The sequence below is a fragment of the Epargyreus clarus genome, unplaced genomic scaffold (genome assembly GCF_041222505.1).
Source record: "Epargyreus clarus isolate Ecla_fem2 unplaced genomic scaffold, WU_Ecla_fem_2.2 ptg000014l, whole genome shotgun sequence".
Taxonomy (NCBI): Eukaryota; Metazoa; Arthropoda; class Insecta; order Lepidoptera; family Hesperiidae; genus Epargyreus; species Epargyreus clarus.
The window spans coordinates 11016716-11039833 of record NW_027332222.1 but is presented as its reverse complement, the minus strand read 5'-3'; the positions used below and the strand labels follow the sequence as shown (position 1 = coordinate 11039833).

The 23118-nt window shown below is 36.7% G+C and overlaps 1 protein-coding gene across 2 annotated transcripts in view; it reads right to left on the bottom strand.

The window, feature by feature from the left end:
• The window catches only part of GABA-B-R1 (gamma-aminobutyric acid type B receptor subunit 1), a 264127-nt gene that overhangs the window by 68861 nt on the left and 172148 nt on the right, over window positions 1-23118 (bottom strand). For both annotated transcript variants that reach the window (XM_073080154.1, XM_073080153.1), the window contains exons 4-5: window positions 9249-9419; window positions 6111-6327 (exon numbers count right to left, since the gene is read on the bottom strand). In XM_073080154.1, the coding sequence (XP_072936255.1) occupies window positions 6111-6327; window positions 9249-9419 (388 nt within the window). The remainder of the gene's footprint in view (window positions 1-6110; window positions 6328-9248; window positions 9420-23118) is intronic.

Genomic DNA, 23118 nt, shown 5'->3' with positions numbered 1-23118 from the left:
AGGCCGTTATAGACGCCATTACGAATTTTTGAAATTTGGATTGTGGCTAGTGTCACTCTTGCACCAATAATTTAACGACATTTCGTACTAAAGTGTTAAATTTTGTCAAGCCGTTTTGGTCGAGGGCGTGCCAAATAATGAGATATAGATACATAGTACCTATGCTCGAAAAACATTACCCTATTTAAAGTTGGTAGAACCCTTTGTGGTTCGACTCCGGCGGCACCACCGCCACACCTATTTCTACCTAATAACAGTATTGTTTTGCGCTGCTGTGTTCCGGTTTGAAGGGTGTGGTAAGGGAGACATACTTTTCCGAGGCGTTCCAGCTTAGTCCTCAGGGGTGGCGGCGCATATGTGGTCGACCTCAGGTAGGAATATCTAATCCTATCTGGGGTTGATCACAGATGTCCATGGGCGGCAGTAGCCACTTACCATTAGGTGGATTGCATGCTCGTCTGCTACTCCTATATTATAAAAAAAATACTCGTCTAGCGCAGTTAAGTAAAATAAAATATAACTTATTTAAAAGCAAAGCTTGCTTCAGCACCTAAATATTTCATACACAGTCATATAAAAGTTGGTTATCGTAGGCTATAAACCTGATTTCCATGTACGGCTCTGGAAAGCTACCATACCAATTCCATTCGTATTCATTATTCCGGACACGGTTTAGTTCCATACTTCTCAGCGATAACTGAATATAATATGTCGCCTAACGAAGTCGAGTTAAATTTCGCATATATTATTGGCGTAGCAATCTCGGCCCTATGGCAATTAAAATAATGTATATTCAACCAAAAATATTAAATTATAATGTCGTTAAGTATTATTTAAATTTTATTTATGTTTTTATGTTCTTTAATTATAAAATTCAGTTTTATCGCATAGTAAGTTATTTTCAAAATTCAATGACAATTTTAACATACTTAACAGCTGCATATGGAGCATTTTGGTTACATCAGACCTAAGTATCTAAATTACAAACTAAGGTTCCTTGATGCTTTATAATGTGACGTCTCTATTGCTGTTGTCAGCGACAACACTCAGCAAGTTACAGGACTTAAGTAGTCAACAACAAGTACTTATATATCCAAACTGTTTCAAGAAACATGGTCGCCTAAAATCACCTCTTTATGTTCCTGTGTTTTAACACATTTTCTAAATAAAAAAGTATTTTTCAACCGACTACTGGGAATGACTGCCATGTTTTCTTAACCATTGTTGCTTTAACTAATTATTATTAAAAACAAAATAGTCTCCTTTATTAAGTTTTCTGCTTAGCCGGAGATTTAACTAATAAATGTTTAATGTAGTACCATGTCTTTATTTTTATATTAAAAAACTGTAATTTAATGTATTTAGTATAGTAGAAGTACGAGAACCTACTTCATTCCTGATACACCTACAACTAATTCAATAAAATATGTTAAATTAAACAATTTTCTTCCGTTCTCCAAGATTTTCTTTGACTTGCATAAAAATCAGTTCAAACAGTCCCACACTAGCCTAGATTCAGGCATCGTGCCGACGTAAGTTGAATGGGCGTCGTTTAGACCTATTGTATCATCCATCTGTACCGAAGAATGTTTGCCAAATAAACATGCGACTTCTCTATATATTTCAGACTTTCAATGCAGAACGTTTCTTACAGTTTTCTTAGTGCTAGTATTAGGCATAGATATGGGAAATAAATAATGGGTAGACTTTTGAGTTTTGTATTAAGTTTTGTTGTAAAATCTAAAATAAACTAGCTAATTATAACAACATTAAAGATTTGGATATACAGTAAAAATCAAGGATATTTTGTTTGGTGGTAGCTGTTTTCGATGGACTTCTATAAAAAAATTCCCAACTTGGAGTAAGGAAATAATGGAATAAGTAAATTACGAACCTAAGTACTTATCAGGTCTAGATAATTTTGTCTTCACTACTTCCTGGAATAACGTTCCTATTGGAAAGTAATATAGTGGGAATTACCAGAAACAGTAGTCGCATGTTACATAACTACCAATATAACACGGAAATAGATGAATATACATTACGGTAGTATCTCCAATAATTTGTAATTAAAACTCCCACATAACAACGTAAGCAACAAAACCAAAATCCGACAAAGCACACCAAAACAACGAAGTTAACCACAATGTCTTATAATTAAAATTTGCAAGCTTAAATGAATTTGATTTCAAAGACAATCACCATACCTAACGACCCCGCAAATGTTCCCGCTTCCAATTCGGATTCATGAATATACATATCGGATTTTATGGCGCCCGCCTTCACTGTAACGATTACGAAGATAAAGATAAAACATCAGGCCGATACATTGGTGGTATTGGGAAATGAACATCATTTTGTACCGGCTATAACCATATTGTACTGTGATGGGTTTTACAACTCGGGGTCGGTATTCGAATGCTTTGTGTACATCGAAAAGAAATATATAATGCTAGATGCAGTAGTTTCTTACAAAGCCAATAACATTTATACTTTTTGGTCGTCTCTTATAAATTAACTTCTTTATAAATGAACATCAATAATTATGTAAGGAATAGGCGGGCTTATCACTAAATAAGTAAGCAAATACATTTGGATATCGATAAGTGGGTTAAATTTGAAGGTGGTGAGCGCTGCTGTGTTCTGGTTTTAAGGGTGTGGTAAGGGAGACATACTTTTCTGAGGCGTTCCAGCTTAGTCCTTAGGGGTAGCGGTGCATCTGTGGCCAACCTCAGGTAGGAATATCTAATCCTATCTGGGGTTGATTACAGATATACAAGGGCGGCAGTGGCCACTTACCATCAGGTGGACTATGCTAGTCTGCTACTCCCATATTATAAAAAAATGCCTTGCAAGGTTTTAATACAGACAGACACACAGACAGGTGAAAATAGATAAAAGGTTGTAAAATAGTGATCCCTTCAAAAATAACCTGAGGATTATAGAAAGGAGATAAGTACTTCAGTTATAAGATATACTTACAGGATAGGACAGTGCAATTAAGATGAATAGATGTAGATAGGTTACAAGTATATTATGATTAAATTTGAAATATACAACGATTTCGTATAATAAACTAAATAGATTTCATATTATTATGTGGGTATTACAAAAGTAATAAAAATTTATCAGTAGATTCAAGACACATTGTATAGAACAATACTTACCTGTATCATTAAGCTCTGACCTTTTGATAAATGAAAATGGATTTCTAGGAGAGAACAAATCGCCTTATCCTATGAGTCTTAATTAGGTCATAGATAAGTACCTAAGTAAGGATCTAATAAAGTAATTTGGTCTAGCTTTTGCAAAAATGAAGTCTATTATGAATATGGAGAATATTGATGAAAATATTATGTAACTCTGGTTGATTATACGAGTACACCATCATCATAACTTTATAGTCCCATTGCTAGGCACAGGCTTCTCTCACAATGAGAGGATTCTACCTTGGTGGCCAAGAATAGATAGAATTTACGCACCTTTAAAATATTTTATAAAAAGTCACAGGAATGTTGATTACGAGGTTTAATTAACTTTTGAAACAAGTGATTAATTTATTTCTAATATGCACATAAGTGACTTCAAAAAGTTAGCGGTAGTTTCGAATTGCACCCAAGGCTCCAGAGGCCGAAATTTATAACTTTAAGTTATTACTGTATTATACATAATTATCACAACAAGCCATTACTGTCCCATTGCTGGGCACGTCCCCCTCAGAATAAGAAGGATTAAGTCATAGCCCACCGCCCGGGCCAAGAGCGAATTAGTACACTTCACATACCTTTTCTTACGATTTCTCACGGATAAAGGTTTGCTCTTGGTATTTTCCTTCACCGTTTAAGCAAGTGATAATTTATTTCTAATGCGCACATCAATTTGACAAATTAGAGGTGCGTGCGAGGGGTTTGAACCTCGGACCCCTCGATTAAGAGGCCGAGTTACTTAACCTATCACTATCACTATCATTATCACTACTTCGATTGATTGCGATCACTAATTCTGCTACTACCGCTATCACTATCATTGCTTGGAATGATTCCGATCACTGATTCTGCTACTGTATTACAGAATAAACAAACAACGTAGGTATTGCTTCAAAAATTTTCATATGTGTGCCATTTTAGTCTAGGTTCATGCTAGTGCCATGAATTTAAACTTTGTTTAGTAAATAGGTCACGACTGGCACTTCCCCGCGTCACTTAGCGGGTCGCTCAGAAAGCACCAGCTGTCAGTCATTCGTTCTATTGTTATTTTTTTTTTACAAAAAAAGAACGTTTTTAATATTAGTGAAATAAAAAATATATAATAGAAAAACTAAATAGGAAACTGTTAACGGCTAAGTTTTATGTTAATAAGAAGTGTCGGTTAAAGTATATTATCAAGTTTCAATATTGCCTAGTTTGAAGTTAGTTTTTAGGGATCCGTAACCAAAAGATAAAGACAAGACCCTGTGACTAACCCTTCACTGTTCGTTTGTCACAGGGTTTTTTCTTTTATACCACAACAATAATTAGCTTTATTTACATACTGGTCAATCTACTGACAAATACTGAAAATAAATATCAAATAATTTTGTTTTTTATTTAAAACTATACTATTTTTAATCTTATATTCAGATACTATTAATACTATAATACATGTGGTATCGAATCACCTTTATGAAAATATTATCGCTCATTTATTTGAAAAATACCACAGTACAAATTTTGATTTTAATTTTCTCTTTGACAGAATCCATTAAGGTAATTGCTCACCCTTAGTTGTGCCTACAATAAATATTGCGATCTAAGTCGAGAATTTATGTTCCCTAGCCCTAATTACATGAGCCGGCACCTGAAACGCCTACTTTACAACCTGAGCCCGTTTTATCTGCGGAGACTAACTCGTATTGCTGTCGCATTACTTCTGCCTAATTCCAACTTATTTCTCACAACTCGCAAAGTTCTCCTAGTTTGCGGTCGTTTCTGCGGGTTTGGCCCAGACCTGCGATATTTGTAAGCTATATTGCCTATGTATTTTTTTAAATTATATGTCTAACTGGTATAGTTTTATTCCCATAAAATACGATTATAATAGTAGCGGAGTTGATTCAGCTATTATTATAGAAGTAGCAAAGACTATGTAGTGTACCTGAGGGTAAGTGGCAATGCTGTCCATGGGAATCTATAATCAACCTCAGATAAGATAAGGCTCTTAACTAAGATCCCACGCAAAGACGTTGTTACCCATCGGGACTAACTTGGAAGGCATCGTTTATGTGCAACACCCTTCAAATTAGAACATAGCAGCTGTTTAGACTATTGCTATAGTGCAAAATTGACAAAAAAATGCTTATTTTTGTATATTACGAGTATATCAATACATAAGTGTTTCCTAATCACGTTACTATGCAAACTGACTTTCGCACCAGTAGTATTTAGTAGTACATTTAAAGATGAATTTCTCTTACTTAACCAAATATAAAGGTACCAAGTCAGTGACAAACTGCTATATTCAATGTCTATTTATTTATTTACTAAACGTGTTTGCAGCATACTCGCCGTATTGATATTTCGAACTATTCACTAGAACGTTGTAATGAAGTTTGAGTTCAAGAGAGCTTCTTGCTTGATATTGTGAATATTTATGAAATTTCAGAGCAAATCCTGTATGAATATGAACGTGATTCAAATGTTTTTGAAGTTGTATAAGTGTGAACATTTAGAAACATTTTCGCGGCATAAAAATGTCGTTTGGCGGTTTTTATGTTGATATATGTGTATCGTTTGGGAGTATTATTATAATATATTTCCTTAGTAAAATAATATATTTGCCTTAAAACGTGATTCTAGGAAACTTAGGCGTTTTATTGCCTACATTTATTTCTACGTGTGCTTCGTGCATAGTGGAGGTCCAATAGAATATGTCTAGATATTAGCTTTATTCAAAGTATTGAATTAATTTTACCAAGTAACCATTGAGTTTGTGACGTAGAAAAACATTACCCCTTTTTCCGTGTATTAAATCTTGGAGAAGCTTTTCATCTTCTGTGTCAAGCCCAGTCACTTTTACATTCGATCATACTCGTATATCTTATTATTTATAAAAAATATATGGGTACTACTCACCAATGAAGAACCAGACGTACGACTTCCCATACAACTTGTGCTTGTATACTTCACAGAGGACCCGTCTAGCTGCCACTACGTAGAAGAGGCCCACGATGACCCGGGCATCCTGTCTCCGAAGGTTCCTCACGGCATCCCCAGGGTCTGATAGAAAGGACTGCCGCGTCACGATCTCGATGCCCGCCTTCTTGCAGTGCGCTTCTAAGTCTTCTACAGTCTGTTAAGAAATAGTAATATTAGTCCCTCATATATTTATCTAACGTTAGAAAATTGCAGGTTTATTTAGCTGGCAATGAACGACTATATGAACTATGTATGGTTATTAATATGAATCGTGCCACTTGTCGGGTCAAAAGGCGTCTGTAGTCGATTTCAGGTTAATCTCATTTGTAATTGATTACAGATGTCCGTTGGGACCAGTAGCTACTACTAACCATCAGGTGGATTGCATGTTTGTTTGTTAAAAAAAACACAAATGCAATTGTTAAAAAAGTTAAAACTAAATAGTACATTACAATACGAGGACGAAAAATTTTTTTCTGACAAGTGTGAGTTTGCAGGCCGAGCCGCAGGCGAGGACTGCAATCACACGAGTCAGAAAAACATTTTTCGTCCGCGTGTTGTATAAAATTTTATATTACGGGGTCGGAAATGGGGGTTTTGCGCACGCGAAGCGTGCGTAAAACGTCCATTTACGCACGCCGTGATATAAAATAACATAGTGGGAAATATAACCGAATCCAATAATTCAGATTCATTCGATATAAAATGTAAACACTACTGTAATAAAATTTGTGTATCGAGTAATAAAGGTTAACAATATCTGTACGTTACGTTTATTCCGACCCACATAAAATTTTATAAGAACTGTTCAGCGTTTTCCGTATTTTGGCGACCTTAATGTTGTCACTTATTATAATTATTTTACTCTTCATGCGGAGACAAAAAGGGAGCGCTTTCACTGAGCTCGCTCTTCGCCACAGTATCAGCGCAGAATATTTTAGTACCGGCATGATTGTAACAGAGTTGGAGCAAGAACTCTTGAAACCCACTTATGCAGAAAAACCAGTCGCTCTAATTACATTGAAGCTAGCGTGAAAGCCTCGGCTGCCATTCACTGCGAGCAAATACTGTATACGGAGCGGTCTTCCGAGCCTCGTAAATGGTTTAGTGCGCCCAATAGGTACTATGAGAAGGATGTACATTTTTTATCAAACTTCATTTAGTTTTTTCATCGCGTATAAAACACCCACATATTCGTACATACGTCGTCCTTGTCATTCCGTTAATGTCCCACTATAGCACGCGGGTTTACTCTCAGAGTGAGAAGGTTACGTCATAGTGCACCGCACTGGCCAAGTGCGAATTGTTAGAAACTAGAGATTAAAAAAAGCCCAGGTATTCAGGTTTCTTCACGATATTTTCTTTTATCAGTGAACTAAGTGACATTTAATTTCGAGTAGGCAAGTGACTGAAAAATTGTGCATGACAGGGATTCCAAAATTGAATCACTCGATGGAGAGGTCTAGTTTCAACCAGCCTAATTAGGCTATCACTACTGTTTACATATAAATTCATATAATTCTAATAGACTATTTTACTTCTGAACATGACCTCATGCCGCACATCGGCGACGTACGTCACACATTAATAACAAATTTACCGCTACGGACCTTCGCATTTAAAAATAAAGATTACATATCTCTACTATCACTATCACTAACATTTCGTAGAATTTAGCTTTAGTGTGAGAAGTTTGGGTATCGTGTACTTGATCTCACAAATTCGATTGAGTATTCTGTAAGCGGTACGTTTATATACCTCTAACTTTGCCGGATGGATTAAATCAGATCCGATTGTATACAACAGGCTAAAGGCGAGTTATGGACTTAGTGCGAAATAAGGAAAAAATATAGTAGGCATGTTAAGAGCAGGGATCTCGACCCTTGGGAGCGATTATTTTCTCTTTATAGCCATTGTTACAATGAACGTTAGTTCATAGCTAGGGGGTGACCAGCAATCTAATGCGTGTTTAGCTCAGGGGCGTATCGAATTCATTAGACCGTAATAATTTAAAAGAAAAAATATTGGAACTGTGATATAAATTACGACATACAAGGCACCAGTTTCCATGGCATTGTAACAGTAGTACAGTTCACGTAACACTGTGCCTCGGTTTAGATTCACGAAGACTAGAGCATGTCGGTATTTGATTTATGGCACCGAGACACGATCCTATCTCCGAGTTAAAAATAGCTATTCACGGTACTGTTTCGAATTTCGATATCGCGAAATGGATATCGCCGATTGTCGGAGGCCAATCATAAAGATTGTTTGTCAATCGACAGACGGTGGCTTAGCGTGTCAAACCCTACTCGATGTCGATACGAACAAGTATTCAACGACCGATCGAACGGTTTCAGTCACGCGAGGGGTGCGACCTATGCTCCGTGCTTCTACATGATATTTCCCCGATATCATTCGAAGATAATAGCTAATAATGGCCCCACTAAATGATCCACAAGTTGTAAATGTATCCGTACAATCACCGTCAAATCAAAACGGCTGACTGCGGATAGCACTGCAGATGTATTTCAGTTCTAAAATTACTTCCAACTTACCTTTAGGAAACCGAATTCTATTGAAGAAGAAAAATAGAACAGAAGGAATGAATAATAAAGTGGCTGTAAAACGGAAACGTTTTATTTGCACGGGAACGCTCCGCTATCTCAGACATTCCTTTTATAGGACCAAGGCAATCAATGGAAAGATAATTTAAAATTAATTTTTAATTAACTTTCATTTTAATTTTATTAGGTTGTAAAACGAGCACATCGTAAAAAGTAAAAATTAATTCTACGAAATTAATGTGTAAGTGAGTGATTTTAAAATACCATTTTATAAGTTCATACAGATATGCTTCATTTATATGTAGGATAATAATATATGCAACAAATTATGTTTCAAATCTAAGCCTAAAAAATAGGTATTTTAGTGAATAAAATTATCACATAAATAGAGATGTACTTTTTTAAAGATGAAAGTAGTAAACTTCCCAATTGAACTTGCCCACTTAACACCTCCAGTCACCACCTCGTTAATTTATGGGAAAGTAACTTCGATCATAAAATAACTTACCGATATGAACACTTCTTCGGCTTGTTGTAGTATTGCTATTCGAGACCACCCAAACTTCTGCATCAGCTTAATTCGTGTAGGATTGTGGACTGTTGCTGATGGGTGGGTCCTGAATAGAGTTGGGAACCGTGCTCGGTCCGAGAGAGCTGGTGATGACGCCCCGTAGCACAACTGAAACCAATTTATATGTTAATATCATTGACCTACTGGTGAAGCGTATCGAATAATTAATTCTATGTTAATGATCAATTTTCGATGCTCGAATAACTAAGCTTTGTTCAAAACTAAAATAAGCAATAAAATTTATTATACCCAGTGGAAATATTGACGCAACAAACCATTGTTGTGTTGAGAGTAATACGACACTATCCTGCGTAGTTTAAACTTAAGAGACTTAAGTAGGTATAGTCTGCGCCAAAATTCTAGTCCGCTCTGAAGTTGTTGCGCGCAGGTGTAGTCCAATGCGGTCGAACACAACTACAAGCATATACTCCGTAGCAATAGTAAGGGCACATTAACGCCGGGTGCCGGAGGGGTCCCACGCTGTCTTCGTCCCGCTAATATCTACAATTAGCTGTTGCGACGCGACTCGTTTCTATATTCAGAGCGGACCAGAATTTTGGCGCGGACTCTACCTTCTGAGTAGTGGCAACGTATCTGTGTTTGACTTCAGATAGACCCCCTGTTCTATATAGGCTTTACAGATATCCATGGACGGCAGTGACCACAAAACATCAGCTGGACTGTATGCTAGCTTGCTATTTCTATATAATAATTATTTATTCCAATTATAAAGTAAAAATTCATTTGGTTAATAAAAGTCATTTTTGTTCCTTATATTTAAAACATTTTTCATTCGTAACAAGCTTGATTACTTGTTTTGCATTTAGTGTAGACCGAAGGCTATAAATACGAGTATATCTGTTATGTTATCGTATCCATCAATTAACGGATGACAGAGTTTTAATTAAAAAACTGTCAACTACATTTTGACACAACCTTTAAGAGCCATAAATCACTCCCGGTGAAGTATCCTAAGCCTATGAAATCACACATGGTTATTTTTGGGTAGGTTAAAAATGTCACATCTATTATGAAAATGACTATTGATTATTTGTAACTGACAAATGGAGCGTATTATATATTATGTGATATGTATTATAGTATAGTGTAGTAAAACAAATTTGAAACATATAATCGAAGTATTAATCAGAAAGGGTTATTAAATTTTCTATTTGCTTAGTGTTCTATCACGTAACATTTCAAGTTCATGCATTACGGAGTACGTGAGCTATCAATTCTGGATGTGCTAGTTTAGGATATCGGGTTTGTCTCACAACATGAGAAGAGCGAAAACATAGTAAGTATAAGTATAACCACTTCGTAGCAAAAATAAATGAAGTAGGTACCAAAGAAGTAGTTGATGGGAAGTGGATACTAGTACTCATGGACATATATTATGTATAGTCCGCGCCAAACTGCTAGTCCGCCCTGAAGTTGTTGCGAGTAGGTAGTAGTTATACAATTTGCTATGGCGACGCGATAAACAAACAACAAAACAAACGCTTTCTACACTCACAGCCCACACTAGGATTCCCTGTATCGTGGGTGCCATGGACACACACATAGACAAATACACAAACACCCAGACCCAGAAACAGAAATCTAAATTCATCATTTAGATATCCGTCTGGCCGGGGATCGAACCCGGGACCCTCTGCGTGTCAGATCGGTATGGTGACCGCTCCGCCACGCAGGTCGTAAATTCATTTCTATATTCAGAGCGGACTAGCAGTTTTACGCGCACTATAACTAATTAATTGTAGAACAGGCGTACTACTTAAAGCTGATGATAACTGCGTTGCGACTTATGACAAATAAGATAGTTGCCTCATTCTAAGTCAGTCAGCATCATAATTCCTATAATATCATTGATATGTTCGCTTAATCTACCTCGGGTCTAAAAAGCTTCAGCTATTCAAATTCGCTTAGAACACTTAACATAATAACCAAAACTAACTTTCTCCCAAAGTATATCATAGGAATATTGTTTCCCAAACGACGGTAGGTAATGTCCCTATTGTCATTCAAACAACGTCCTTTGCTGAAATTAATCTAACAAACTTTTGAAGCTTAGTTCGCAAGTTCATTGTTGAACATAAAGACATTGGTTAGAAATTCTGTAATCGAAAATTTATCTTTCTTTTGAAAACTAAATGGGTGTAGAGTTGAAGAAAAATGGAGAACCGAAATTTAGTTATATAAAAATTTACATCAATATTTTTCTACAATTTATGTACATAATAGTAAAAACAAAAAGAATAACGATTAACTCATTTCTAGATGGAAGCACCAGTACAGTGTTTGGACGGAAGGATGGATGCTGGCTGATCTACCTACATATGAGGCGATCATTTCAGTTCTTAAATCTGAAGCTAGTTTTCTGTTTTAAGCTTATAAACAAAACGCAAACAAGTTTAATTAGTCTAACTTATAAATAAAATAGCCTTGTGATTCTACAAGGTTAAATTTTTACATTAATGATTTTTTTTATTCAAGGTATAAATTTAATTCGCACAAGAACCCTCGTTTTCCTCATAAATGCAAACAAGCAAACGTGCACCTCGTAAAATCCCATGCAAATCTATACAGAATAGCTAAAAATTCGTAGCGTGTCGCAGTGTTTTCAAGGGTAAGTGCACTGAATTATACAACACAATGTTTTATTTATGACTATGCTCCGCATCGCGTACATATAAATTGTTAGCCATTATTAGAATGAACGTTACATACGTGTGATGAATGGAACTGAACAAACATTGATCGTTAAACGGTTTCAGTGGAATGATATCACTCTAGCGAGCTTAACCCATTGTGGCTCCACGCCAAACAAGCCGGTCAGGAGAATCGAACATAATATTGTGAATTGTGATGCAATTTGTTTACCCGTATGCCGAAATGCAACACCCAATACATAGACAGAATACTCTTTACAATATACACCGAAGGTCGTAGTGGCATGCAATATAGTCATTGCATTCAGAAAATTGACAAAGCACAGGAACAACCGAACAACCTATGTATACAAACACATCTACCGGTATCTTACGGTAACAATTAGAACTTGAGAAGTCATTTAGTTAATGACGGTTTGGTCTTGAGAGCCTAAATTTCAATTAGCTTTGATAATGCCAAAGATTGATAAACTGACTGATAGAAGTGATAAGAATTGACATTGTTTTATAAATATAACGCCTCTAAATGACTCTATCATACTTCATACTCAACTAAAACTGTAAAACTGAAAATTGATGTAATTAATAAATGACGATCAGTAAAATAGAAAATACATTATTACTATGGGCGACGTTTATTCTTGAATAAAACAATGGTTTGAGTCACTGATATTCTGCAATATTTTGCAAGGAGTTGAAACGGATCCTCCAGACAAGAAAATAGCAACAATATTATGTTTCACTTCACTTTGCGTTAGTACAGAAGCATAACAATATACAATGTAACTTAGGTGACTATGAAAACTTTGTAAATGAAGTAGGTCATCACGTCGACCTATTTCTAGTTTAGTCATGGAAAAGCATTAATTTCAGCGTTTTAGCTAGGAGATAAATTATGCCTGACGCCGGCCATCTATACCATAATGCAAAACATGAAGCTGTGTTGGTCGGGCGTGAAAAATTATCCAAAATGGCAGCATTTCTATCTCCATTTACTCATCAGTGTGTGATAAAGAAAAATACTATACAATTTAATAAATTTTGCCATTTTGAATTACCATCTATATTCAAACAATTAGTAACACATTAAAATAAAAGTTATGATAATAATATGAGTGTCTATTTCTCTGAGTCGTAGGTAATACATATATGGGTAGATAATTATTAATTTAAATTATAATGTATTTGTAAAATTTATATCAGTATTATAGATGGGAAAACATAGACATTGGTATGAAATATCATTGTGCGAAAATGACTAGTTTTACTTTATATTCTACATGTAACATCAATAAAATCGTCTATACTGAATAGTATTAACTAGGCCTAATTATGCATCAATTGATTTAAATGTTTTAAATGATAAAGGGATTATACGTAGTACCTTACCAAATATCCGTAAAACATTAATAGTAATTATCCGATAGCAAAATATGGGCAGTTTCATTTCATCTTGTAGAACATTTACATTCCATCCACTCAGTTTTTATAACGCAATGGCGTTCCCGCGCTTTCCTTGACTTTTTAATGGCGGACATGCAAGGCCAATGCATCATACGACATTCATCCTTGTATATTTAGTGGCGTGTAAAATATTATTCATATTTTTGTAAATTGGGTACTTGACAGTTATAACAATAAAATATGAAATATGTTGGATATGATAGCTTATAAGTAAACATAAATTATGCAGTATTTCGTTTATTTTTTAATACGTTCTAAGTATTTTAATTTTTAAAAAGAAATTTTCGATTTTTTATCTGTGGATTTTAAATCCCAAAACGGCGACAGTGCTGCATCAAATGTCATGTGACGTCACTACATCGAAACCAAACAAGACAAATAATAATTAAATCGTTTGCTGTTAGAGTTGGTCGAATTTATAATATGTTGTGAACCGAAATGAAGCCATACTATATTAAAGCTGATAGCGTGAACCTGCTTAAAGAATCTCCATATATGCAGTGCAATAAATCAAAATGGATACAAAAACTTCCGTGAGATAACCTATGGAAATATCAAATAAACAACGTAAGTAAAACATTCTTTATATTTACATTTAATCATATCGGACAATTAAAACATTTCTTAACTGACTTCAGACAGAAGAAAGGTTGTCTTCAAGTGATTATTAAGATTTTTTTTAAATATACTTATATTCTTATGTGAACTGTTTTAAGGTTATTAATTGGTTATATTTATATTTACAGATCTTCCTGACAATCGTATATTGACGACGTTATAGAGTATGTGCAGTTTAAGAGGAAGTCACGTTTGTGTTTCATGAAAAGTAAAAGTTGTCCTGAACACAAGGTACATCAATGAAAATGAAAATGTGATGACTGTCCTGCCTAGAAGATGTGAGGAGCCAAAAGTTTCGAAAGTGGGCACCAGTCTGAAATACATAAAGTAAGGACACGGGAAATAGTACTTCTTTACTTGCGTAACCCAACAAGATGAAGGAAGAAAAGTGACCATACAGTTCCTATTATTGCATTGCAATTTAATTCTGAAAATGACAGTGATAAAAATATATATCCATTTGTTACGGAAAATAATTTTAGTAATGAAGAAAAGCAGACATGCAAGTAGCACAAAAATTTAGCTTAGGTGATCTGTAGTAATTATTGTAACTGTAACATATGATAAATATATACAAAAGTTCTACTGTGTGTACTCACTTGTTACATGCGCGACCTAGATGAAGACCGCCGACGCTGCAGCGCGTGTTAATTCCACGCGCGCCCTCAATTTAGATGTAGCTGACGCGACATCAGCATTTAATAATTTTCATTTGAATTATAATTAGAATTATTTGTCATTATATAGCTGGATCTCACATCGACCACTATAATCTTAAATTGTAATTTAATTAGTTTAATAAATTAGTTTAAAGTAACTTTGGTTTTTTTTGAGTCCTCCGGCTGTCGTTAACGTAATTGGCGCAGTCGGTAGGATACTTCGAAGCAGTGGTTAGGCTCTAGAAGACCAAGAAATCGGACAGAAGAGGACCAGCTGCGTACACTATCAAGTGTTTCGTCGAGGTATCCCGAACATCGTACGTTCAGCCGAGGCCGCACTCAGAAATCAGCGCCGAAAAAGACCAGAGAAGACACATGTAAGTGCTTTGAATTGCATTTTCTTTTCGTGTTGTCTATCCCTTCCCACCATTTTCCATCTAAGAAAACTCGGGGAAGAATCTGTCTCTTCAAGACAGATTCATAGAAATAGTGCTTTAGATTATAATAGAAATTTGGATACATTAGATTCGGATTCTAATAATTCAGATTCATTAAACTGTAGCGTAGATTTAAATTGTTCTAGCTTATATTTAGATAGTACGATAATTAATTTAAATATGGACCCAGATACGATTTTTAAGGCTTTACGCTCAGTCCCAGATTTTGACGGCAATCCTAATATTCTCACACGATTTATAAGATTTTGTGACCAATTAGTACTACAATATATTAAAAATGATCCAGGCTACGAGTTGACGAATTTATGTTTAATAAATGGCATCTTAAATAAAATTACGGGCGCCGCAGCTCGTACAATTAATTCCAACGGCATTCCCGATAGTTGGCTAGGTATTAGAGAGGCCTTAATTAATAACTTTGCCGACCAGAGGGATGAAACTGCCCTCTACAATGATCTATCTCTAGCGACTCAAGGTAACGACACCCCTCAAGAGTTTTATGACAGATGCCAGACCCTTTTTAGTACAATTATGACATACGTTTCTTTGCATGAGTCTGTGGCTACAACCATTGAAGCCAAGCGAAACCTTTATCGTAAATTAACCAAGCAGGCGTATGTCAGAGGTTTGAAAGAACCTCTCGGGTCCCGTATACGGTGTATGAGACCCGAAACTATAGAGAAGGCTCTGGAATTTGTCCAAGAGGAACTTAACGTGATGTATCTTCAGAATCGCAATAGCTCTTCCTCGGACCGGCGTCCACCTATCACACCACAACCAACACCAAAAGTACCGTATTTTAACAATTATTCTGTGCCTAATTTAAATTCTCCCGGACCAAGCTGGCAGAGGCCTGCCCCCACGCCTGTTAATGCACCCCAGCATTGGCGTCCCCCTCCTCAATCTAACCAACCCCCGCAGCGTATGTTTATGCAGCCCACTCGTACGCAGCAAATGTTCAGAGCTCCCCCTCCAAACTATAATAATAGTGGATTTAGACTTCCTCCCAGGAACGCCCCTCAGGCTACAGGACCAAAACCTATGAGCGGAGTTAGTCATTTTACACCTAAGCCGTTACCCCCGCGAATCTCTGGTCACGATTGGCAAAGATTTGGCAATCCCCCTCCATCTAACTACTTTAAGACAAGAGAAATGAACTTTAATGAGAGTTATGACTACGATGACTATAATTATGATTATTATGACTATTATTATAACTATCAGACCGACTATACAGAACCTGACTATAATAATTATTATGACTACCACACTGTACCAGACTACCACTACGAAAATTACCCTCAGTACTGTGAGAGTCAGGGCTCACGTCCCATGCACTCTAAAGAACCGCCGCAACCCTCTAACAGAAAACCCGAGAAGGATTTTCCCAAGGACCACTGCGAAACCACACCAGAATAGAACTTAATTTGCAATCAAAAAAAGAATTACCATATATTCAGTTCCACAATCCACCTCTTAAATTCCTTGTAGATACCGGTGCAAACCAGTCCTTTATAAGCCCTGAAGCCGTAAATACTTTTTTCTCACACATACAAAGAAACTTTGATCCTTTTGAAGTCACTAATTCGCGTGTGACAAGTACGCATGAACATTCAATTACTATACCTAGTTTTCCGGAATTCAATAGCCAGAAAAATATTAAATTATTCATATATAAATTTCATAACTATTTCGACGGATTAATTGGCTTAGATTTGTTAGAAAATTGTAAAATAGATTTAAAACATAACCTTTTGTTAACTGAATTTGCAAGTATACCGTTATTACGTTATCAGTGTAGAAAACCTAAGTCAGAAGAAATTATTCCGGCCAACTCCTCTCGCCTAGTGACCATCCCTATTCATCACCCTAATGGCGACGTATACATCCCTGAACAGTTTTTATGCAATTGTGTTATACACGAATGCATTACGACAGTGACAGACGATACTGGTATAGTGGAGATCCGAAACCCGACAAACAATGACGTATTACTTACCTTTGACCGACCAATGACTATTGAACTCTGTAACGCAGAGTGTACCCTTAAGGAACAAGACCCAAGTCGCGTTAATGACGTACTAGCCCGACTTCGAACTGACCACCTAAACCCCGAAGAACAAGCTAACTTAAAGACCTTGTGTGCACAGTATGCCGACGTATTTTATATAGAAGGAGAACCCCTGACATTTACCAACAAAATCAAACACAATATTAGGACCCATGACGAAATCCCAGTATATACCAAAAGTTATCGCTACCCTTTCGTACACCGACAAGAAGTTAGAGACCAGATAGAAAAAATGTTACAACAAGGCATAATACGACCTTCGGACTCTGCTTGGAGCTCGCCTATTTGGGTAGTACCCAAGAAAGCGGACGCTTCCGGCAAACAAAAGTGGAGACTGGTAGTCGACTTTCGAAAACTTAACGACAAGACTATTGACGATAAATACCCCATCCCTAATATTTCAGACGTCTTAGACAAACTTGGTAGGTGTCAATATTTTACAACTTTGGACTTAGCCTCAGGTTTTTATCAGGTCGAAATGAACCCCGACGACATCCCTAAGACCGCGTTCAATGTCGAACATGGGCACTTTGAGTTCTTACGCATGCCCATGGGACTTAAAAATTCTCCATCGACGTTCCAACGAGTCATGGACAATGTACTCAGAGGACTTCAAAATGAAATATGTTTGGTTTATTTAGATGACATCATAGTTTTCAGTACTTCTCTACAAGAACACATGTTGAATCTCGAGAAGGTTTTCAGTAGACTTCGAGAATCTAATTTTAAGATTCAGATGGATAAATCTGAATTTCTAAAATTAGAAACAGCCTATCTTGGACATGTAATTACTAGAGAAGGCATCAAACCGAACCCTGATAAAATTAAGTCCATTCAAAATTACCCAATACCTAAGACAAGTAAAGAAATAAAACAATTTTTAGGACTTTTAGGCTATTATAGGAAATTTATACCGGACTTTGCACGACTGACAAAACCAATGACTAAATGCTTAAAAAAATCAAATAAAATAACTTTAGACTCAGAATACATTAACTGTTTTGAGAGATGTAAGACTTTACTGACTAACGACCCCATTCTCCAATATCCCGACTTTACAAAGGACTTTATCTTAACGACAGACGCTTCTAACGTAGCGATAGGAGCCGTACTTTCACAAGGTACTATAGGTTCAGACAAACCCATCTGCTATGCTTCTAGAACCTTAAACGATAGTGAAATGAACTACAGCACTATCGAGAAAGAACTTTTAGCCATAGTATGGGCGACTAAGTATTTCAGACCCTATTTGTTTGGACGAAAATTTAAAATTTTGACTGACCACAAACCCCTCCAATGGATAATGAACCTGAAAGAACCGAACTCTAGACTGACACGATGGCGACTTAAACTGAGCGAATACGACTACACTATCATTTACAAAAAAGGAAAATGTAACACCAACGCAGACGCCCTATCCCGAGTTCAGATTAATAACGAGGAAATAGAATCCCTCCTTAGAGAATGTGGAATCGATCTATCCACGAGACCTGAACCCCCTGGATCTTCAACAGCCACCATACACACATCCAATGAAGACCCTATTTTAGAGATCCCCATCACAGACGAACCCTTAAATAAATTCCACAGACAAATTTGCTTGACAATCGTAGGTGACATTAAACGACGGACAACAGTTACAAAACCTTTTGACACGCACACACGAACCCACATCCAAATCTCCGAGTCGACTTTAGAACAAGACGTTGTCAATGCAATTAAAGAATACGTTAACCCCAAAATAAAGACCGCCCTTAAAATCACACCACCACTAGGGATGTATTCTGTTATTCCAATCCTTCAGAGGAACTTTAGAAACTCGTCTATGAACTTAGTTTTAGCTAAAACTGAGCTAGAAGACGTAAAGGAATATCTAAGACAACAGGAGATAATAAAACACTATCACGAGGGAAAGACTAACCATCGAGGCATTAATGAATGCTATTTGTCCCTCTCCCGTCGTTATTACTGGCCTAAAATGAAGGAAGAAATAACCAAATACATAAACGAATGTACAATATGCGGACAGACTAAATATGACAGAAACCCTATCAAACCACAATTTAATATCGTACCACCCGCAACTAGACCCTTTGAGATAGTACATATGGATTTATTCACTGCACAGAATGAGAAATATTTGACCTTCGTAGATTCCTTTTCAAAATACGGACAAGCCTATCATTTACGTGACGGTACAGCCCTCAGTATCTTACAAGGATTATTGACCTACTGTACACATCACGGACTACCCCTGACTATAGTGACCGACAATGGAACCGAATTCACAAATCAACTTTTCGCCGAATTTATAAGACTTCACAAAATTAACCACCACCGAACATTGCCTAATTCACCTAATGATAATGGAATCATAGAACGATTTCATTCGACGTTATTAGAGCATTTACGTATATTACGACTTAGACAAAAGGACGAACCGACAATTAATCAGATGCCTTATGCGATATTAGCATATAATAGTTCAGTACACAGCTTTACTAAATGCAGACCCCACGACATAATAATAGGACATTTTGACCCTAGAGACCCACTGGACATTGACATTACCGAGCACTTAATGCAACAGTATATCTTAACTCATCGTGAACAAATGAAGACTGTATACGACTTGATAAACGAGTCTACCACAGCTGACCGTAACCAATTAATGAATAACCGAAATAAGAACCGCGAACCCGAAATAGAATACTCACCTGACCAACAAGTATTTATTAAAAACCCATTAGCTAATAGACAGAAACTAGCACCACGATATACACAGGATACCGTCCTTGCCGACCTCCCTATTCACATATATACCTCAAAAAAGAAAGGACCCATCGCTAAATCCCGCCTTAAACGTGCGCCTAAGAAACCCAAATAAAATTGTTACAGGTTTCGACTGGTACTGTTAGCTCACCTGACGATGGCGCTCGAGATAAGACTGGAACCACTTGACAATGGACCTGGACTACTACCCTTTAACCTTGGACAAACTAAAATTATTACCCATTACCATTCTTTTGTACAGTATATACAGCTCTCAGACTTGGAAAACCAACTTAACTCTATTGACAACCAATTGAACTATTTTAAGACTGAATTAGACAACAACACCCTACCCATATATGAACTTCAAATTGACTATTTGACCTCCAAACTTATAAAGATAAGATCCCAACTAAAAAGCTTAGAACCTAACCGCACAAAAAGAGGTATTTTCGATGGATTAGGATCATTAATTAAGAGTGTAACTGGTAACTTGGATCATTCGGATGCCGAAAAATATAACAGCGCAATAGAAATATTAGAGAATAACGAGCAAAGATTGTTATCTGAGTTCAATAATCATGTTAGCCTTAATAAAGCCTGGATGGTTCAACATTCACAATTGATTGACATCTTAGTGGAGAACCAACAGAAGTTAAATGAAACATTTAAATTACTTTTAGATAAAAATTACATTTACGAAGTTAAGTATGCCAAATTTGCACAACTCTTAGCTATTATCAGTGAAAACGCTGAGGATTTATATTTAGAAATAATTAAACTAGAAAATATTTTAGCATTTATTCGTGCATCGAGCACTCATCATAGTATGATAAGTATAGATAACTTAGAACATATGTTAACTAAACTTAGGAAAATTTATAGTAGTAATGAGATATTAGATGCTGATTTAAGAGAGTATTATAACGTCATTAAACCTGGTAGTTATTTCGTTGATAAACGATTAGTATTAGTATTTAAATTTCCGATTATATCCCCGGACACTTACGAATTATTTCGCCTTTCCATCGTTCCTAACAAGTTCTTACAAACCTTTTTACCTCCGTATCCTTTCATGGCAACCGATGGAAAAGCATTCATGTACATGGAGGCTGAATGCCCGAAGTTCGGTCACCACCTTCTCTGTGAAGAAAATATTAACCATCTCTTAAGAGAGCACACTGATTGTATCCAGAGCATCATTACGCACCAGCTGATAGATAAATCCTGCAGTCCTACAAAAATTACAGTCACCAAGGAGGCCATGGAGCAGTTGGACGGACAACACTACACTCTTTTCTTCCCACAACCTACGAAAGTGGATTTAAAGTGTGGCCGTGAAGAATACTTATCTCTTTCTGGAAGTTATCTCGCCACTATTCCATATGAATGTTCCCTGCGTACAGAATCTATCACAATCATTAACATCAACGATGAAGTAAAAGGACAGCCACTGAAAATTACGGAGATCCCCAATCATCACATTTCCGTAGACGATAGTAATATGAACCAAATAACTCTTAACTCCGTCAACCTGAAAAGTCTACATAAATTAGAAGACAGGATATTTCTTCAGAAGCCACTCACCTTGGACAACACAAATTCTTCACTATACCATACGACGCTACCCTTCTACACTATTATATTTGGGGTACTCGCAGTCACCGCAGTTATAATAATTCGCCGCTATGTGAACCGCACTACCGCTACCTCTGAAAAGAAACCAGAACCCAAAAAGGACGAGGCTCACACCTATGCTACTCCTGAAGGATCCAGAACCCAGGAGGCCGTACCAGCAACATTTTCGGTCAAGGTACTCAAATAGTTGCTGCTCTGGGGGTGGAGGTGTTACATGCGCGACCTAGATGAAGACCGCCGACGCTGCAGCGCGTGTTAATTCCACGCGCGCCCTCAATTTAGATGTAGCTGACGCGACATCAGCATTTAATAATTTTCATTTGAATTATAATTAGAATTATTTGTCATTATATAGCTGGATCTCACATCGACCACTATAATCTTAAATTGTAATTTAATTAGTTTAATAAATTAGTTTAAAGTAACTTTGGTTTTTTTTGAGTCCTCCGGCTGTCGTTAACGTAATTGGCGCAGTCGGTAGGATACTTCGAAGCAGTGGTTAGGCTCTAGAAGACCAAGAAATCGGACAGAAGAGGACCAGCTGCGTACACTATCAAGTGTTTCGTCGAGGTATCCCGAACATCGTACGTTCAGCCGAGGCCGCACTCAGAAATCAGCGCCGAAAAAGACCAGAGAAGACACATGTAAGTGCTTTGAATTGCATTTTCTTTTCGTGTTGTCTATCCCTTCCCACCATTTTCCATCTAAGAAAACTCGGGGAAGAATCTGTCTCTTCAAGACAGATTCATAGAAATAGTGCTTTAGATTATAATAGAAATTTGGATACATTAGATTCGGATTCTAATAATTCAGATTCATTAAACTGTAGCGTAGATTTAAATTGTTCTAGCTTATATTTAGATAGTACGATAATTAATTTAAATATGGACCCAGATACGATTTTTAAGGCTTTACGCTCAGTCCCAGATTTTGACGGCAATCCTAATATTCTCACACGATTTATAAGATTTTGTGACCAATTAGTACTACAATATATTAAAAATGATCCAGGCTACGAGTTGACGAATTTATGTTTAATAAATGGCATCTTAAATAAAATTACGGGCGCCGCAGCTCGTACAATTAATTCCAACGGCATTCCCGATAGTTGGCTAGGTATTAGAGAGGCCTTAATTAATAACTTTGCCGACCAGAGGGATGAAACTGCCCTCTACAATGATCTATCTCTAGCGACTCAAGGTAACGACACCCCTCAAGAGTTTTATGACAGATGCCAGACCCTTTTTAGTACAATTATGACATACGTTTCTTTGCATGAGTCTGTGGCTACAACCATTGAAGCCAAGCGAAACCTTTATCGTAAATTAACCAAGCAGGCGTATGTCAGAGGTTTGAAAGAACCTCTCGGGTCCCGTATACGGTGTATGAGACCCGAAACTATAGAGAAGGCTCTGGAATTTGTCCAAGAGGAACTTAACGTGATGTATCTTCAGA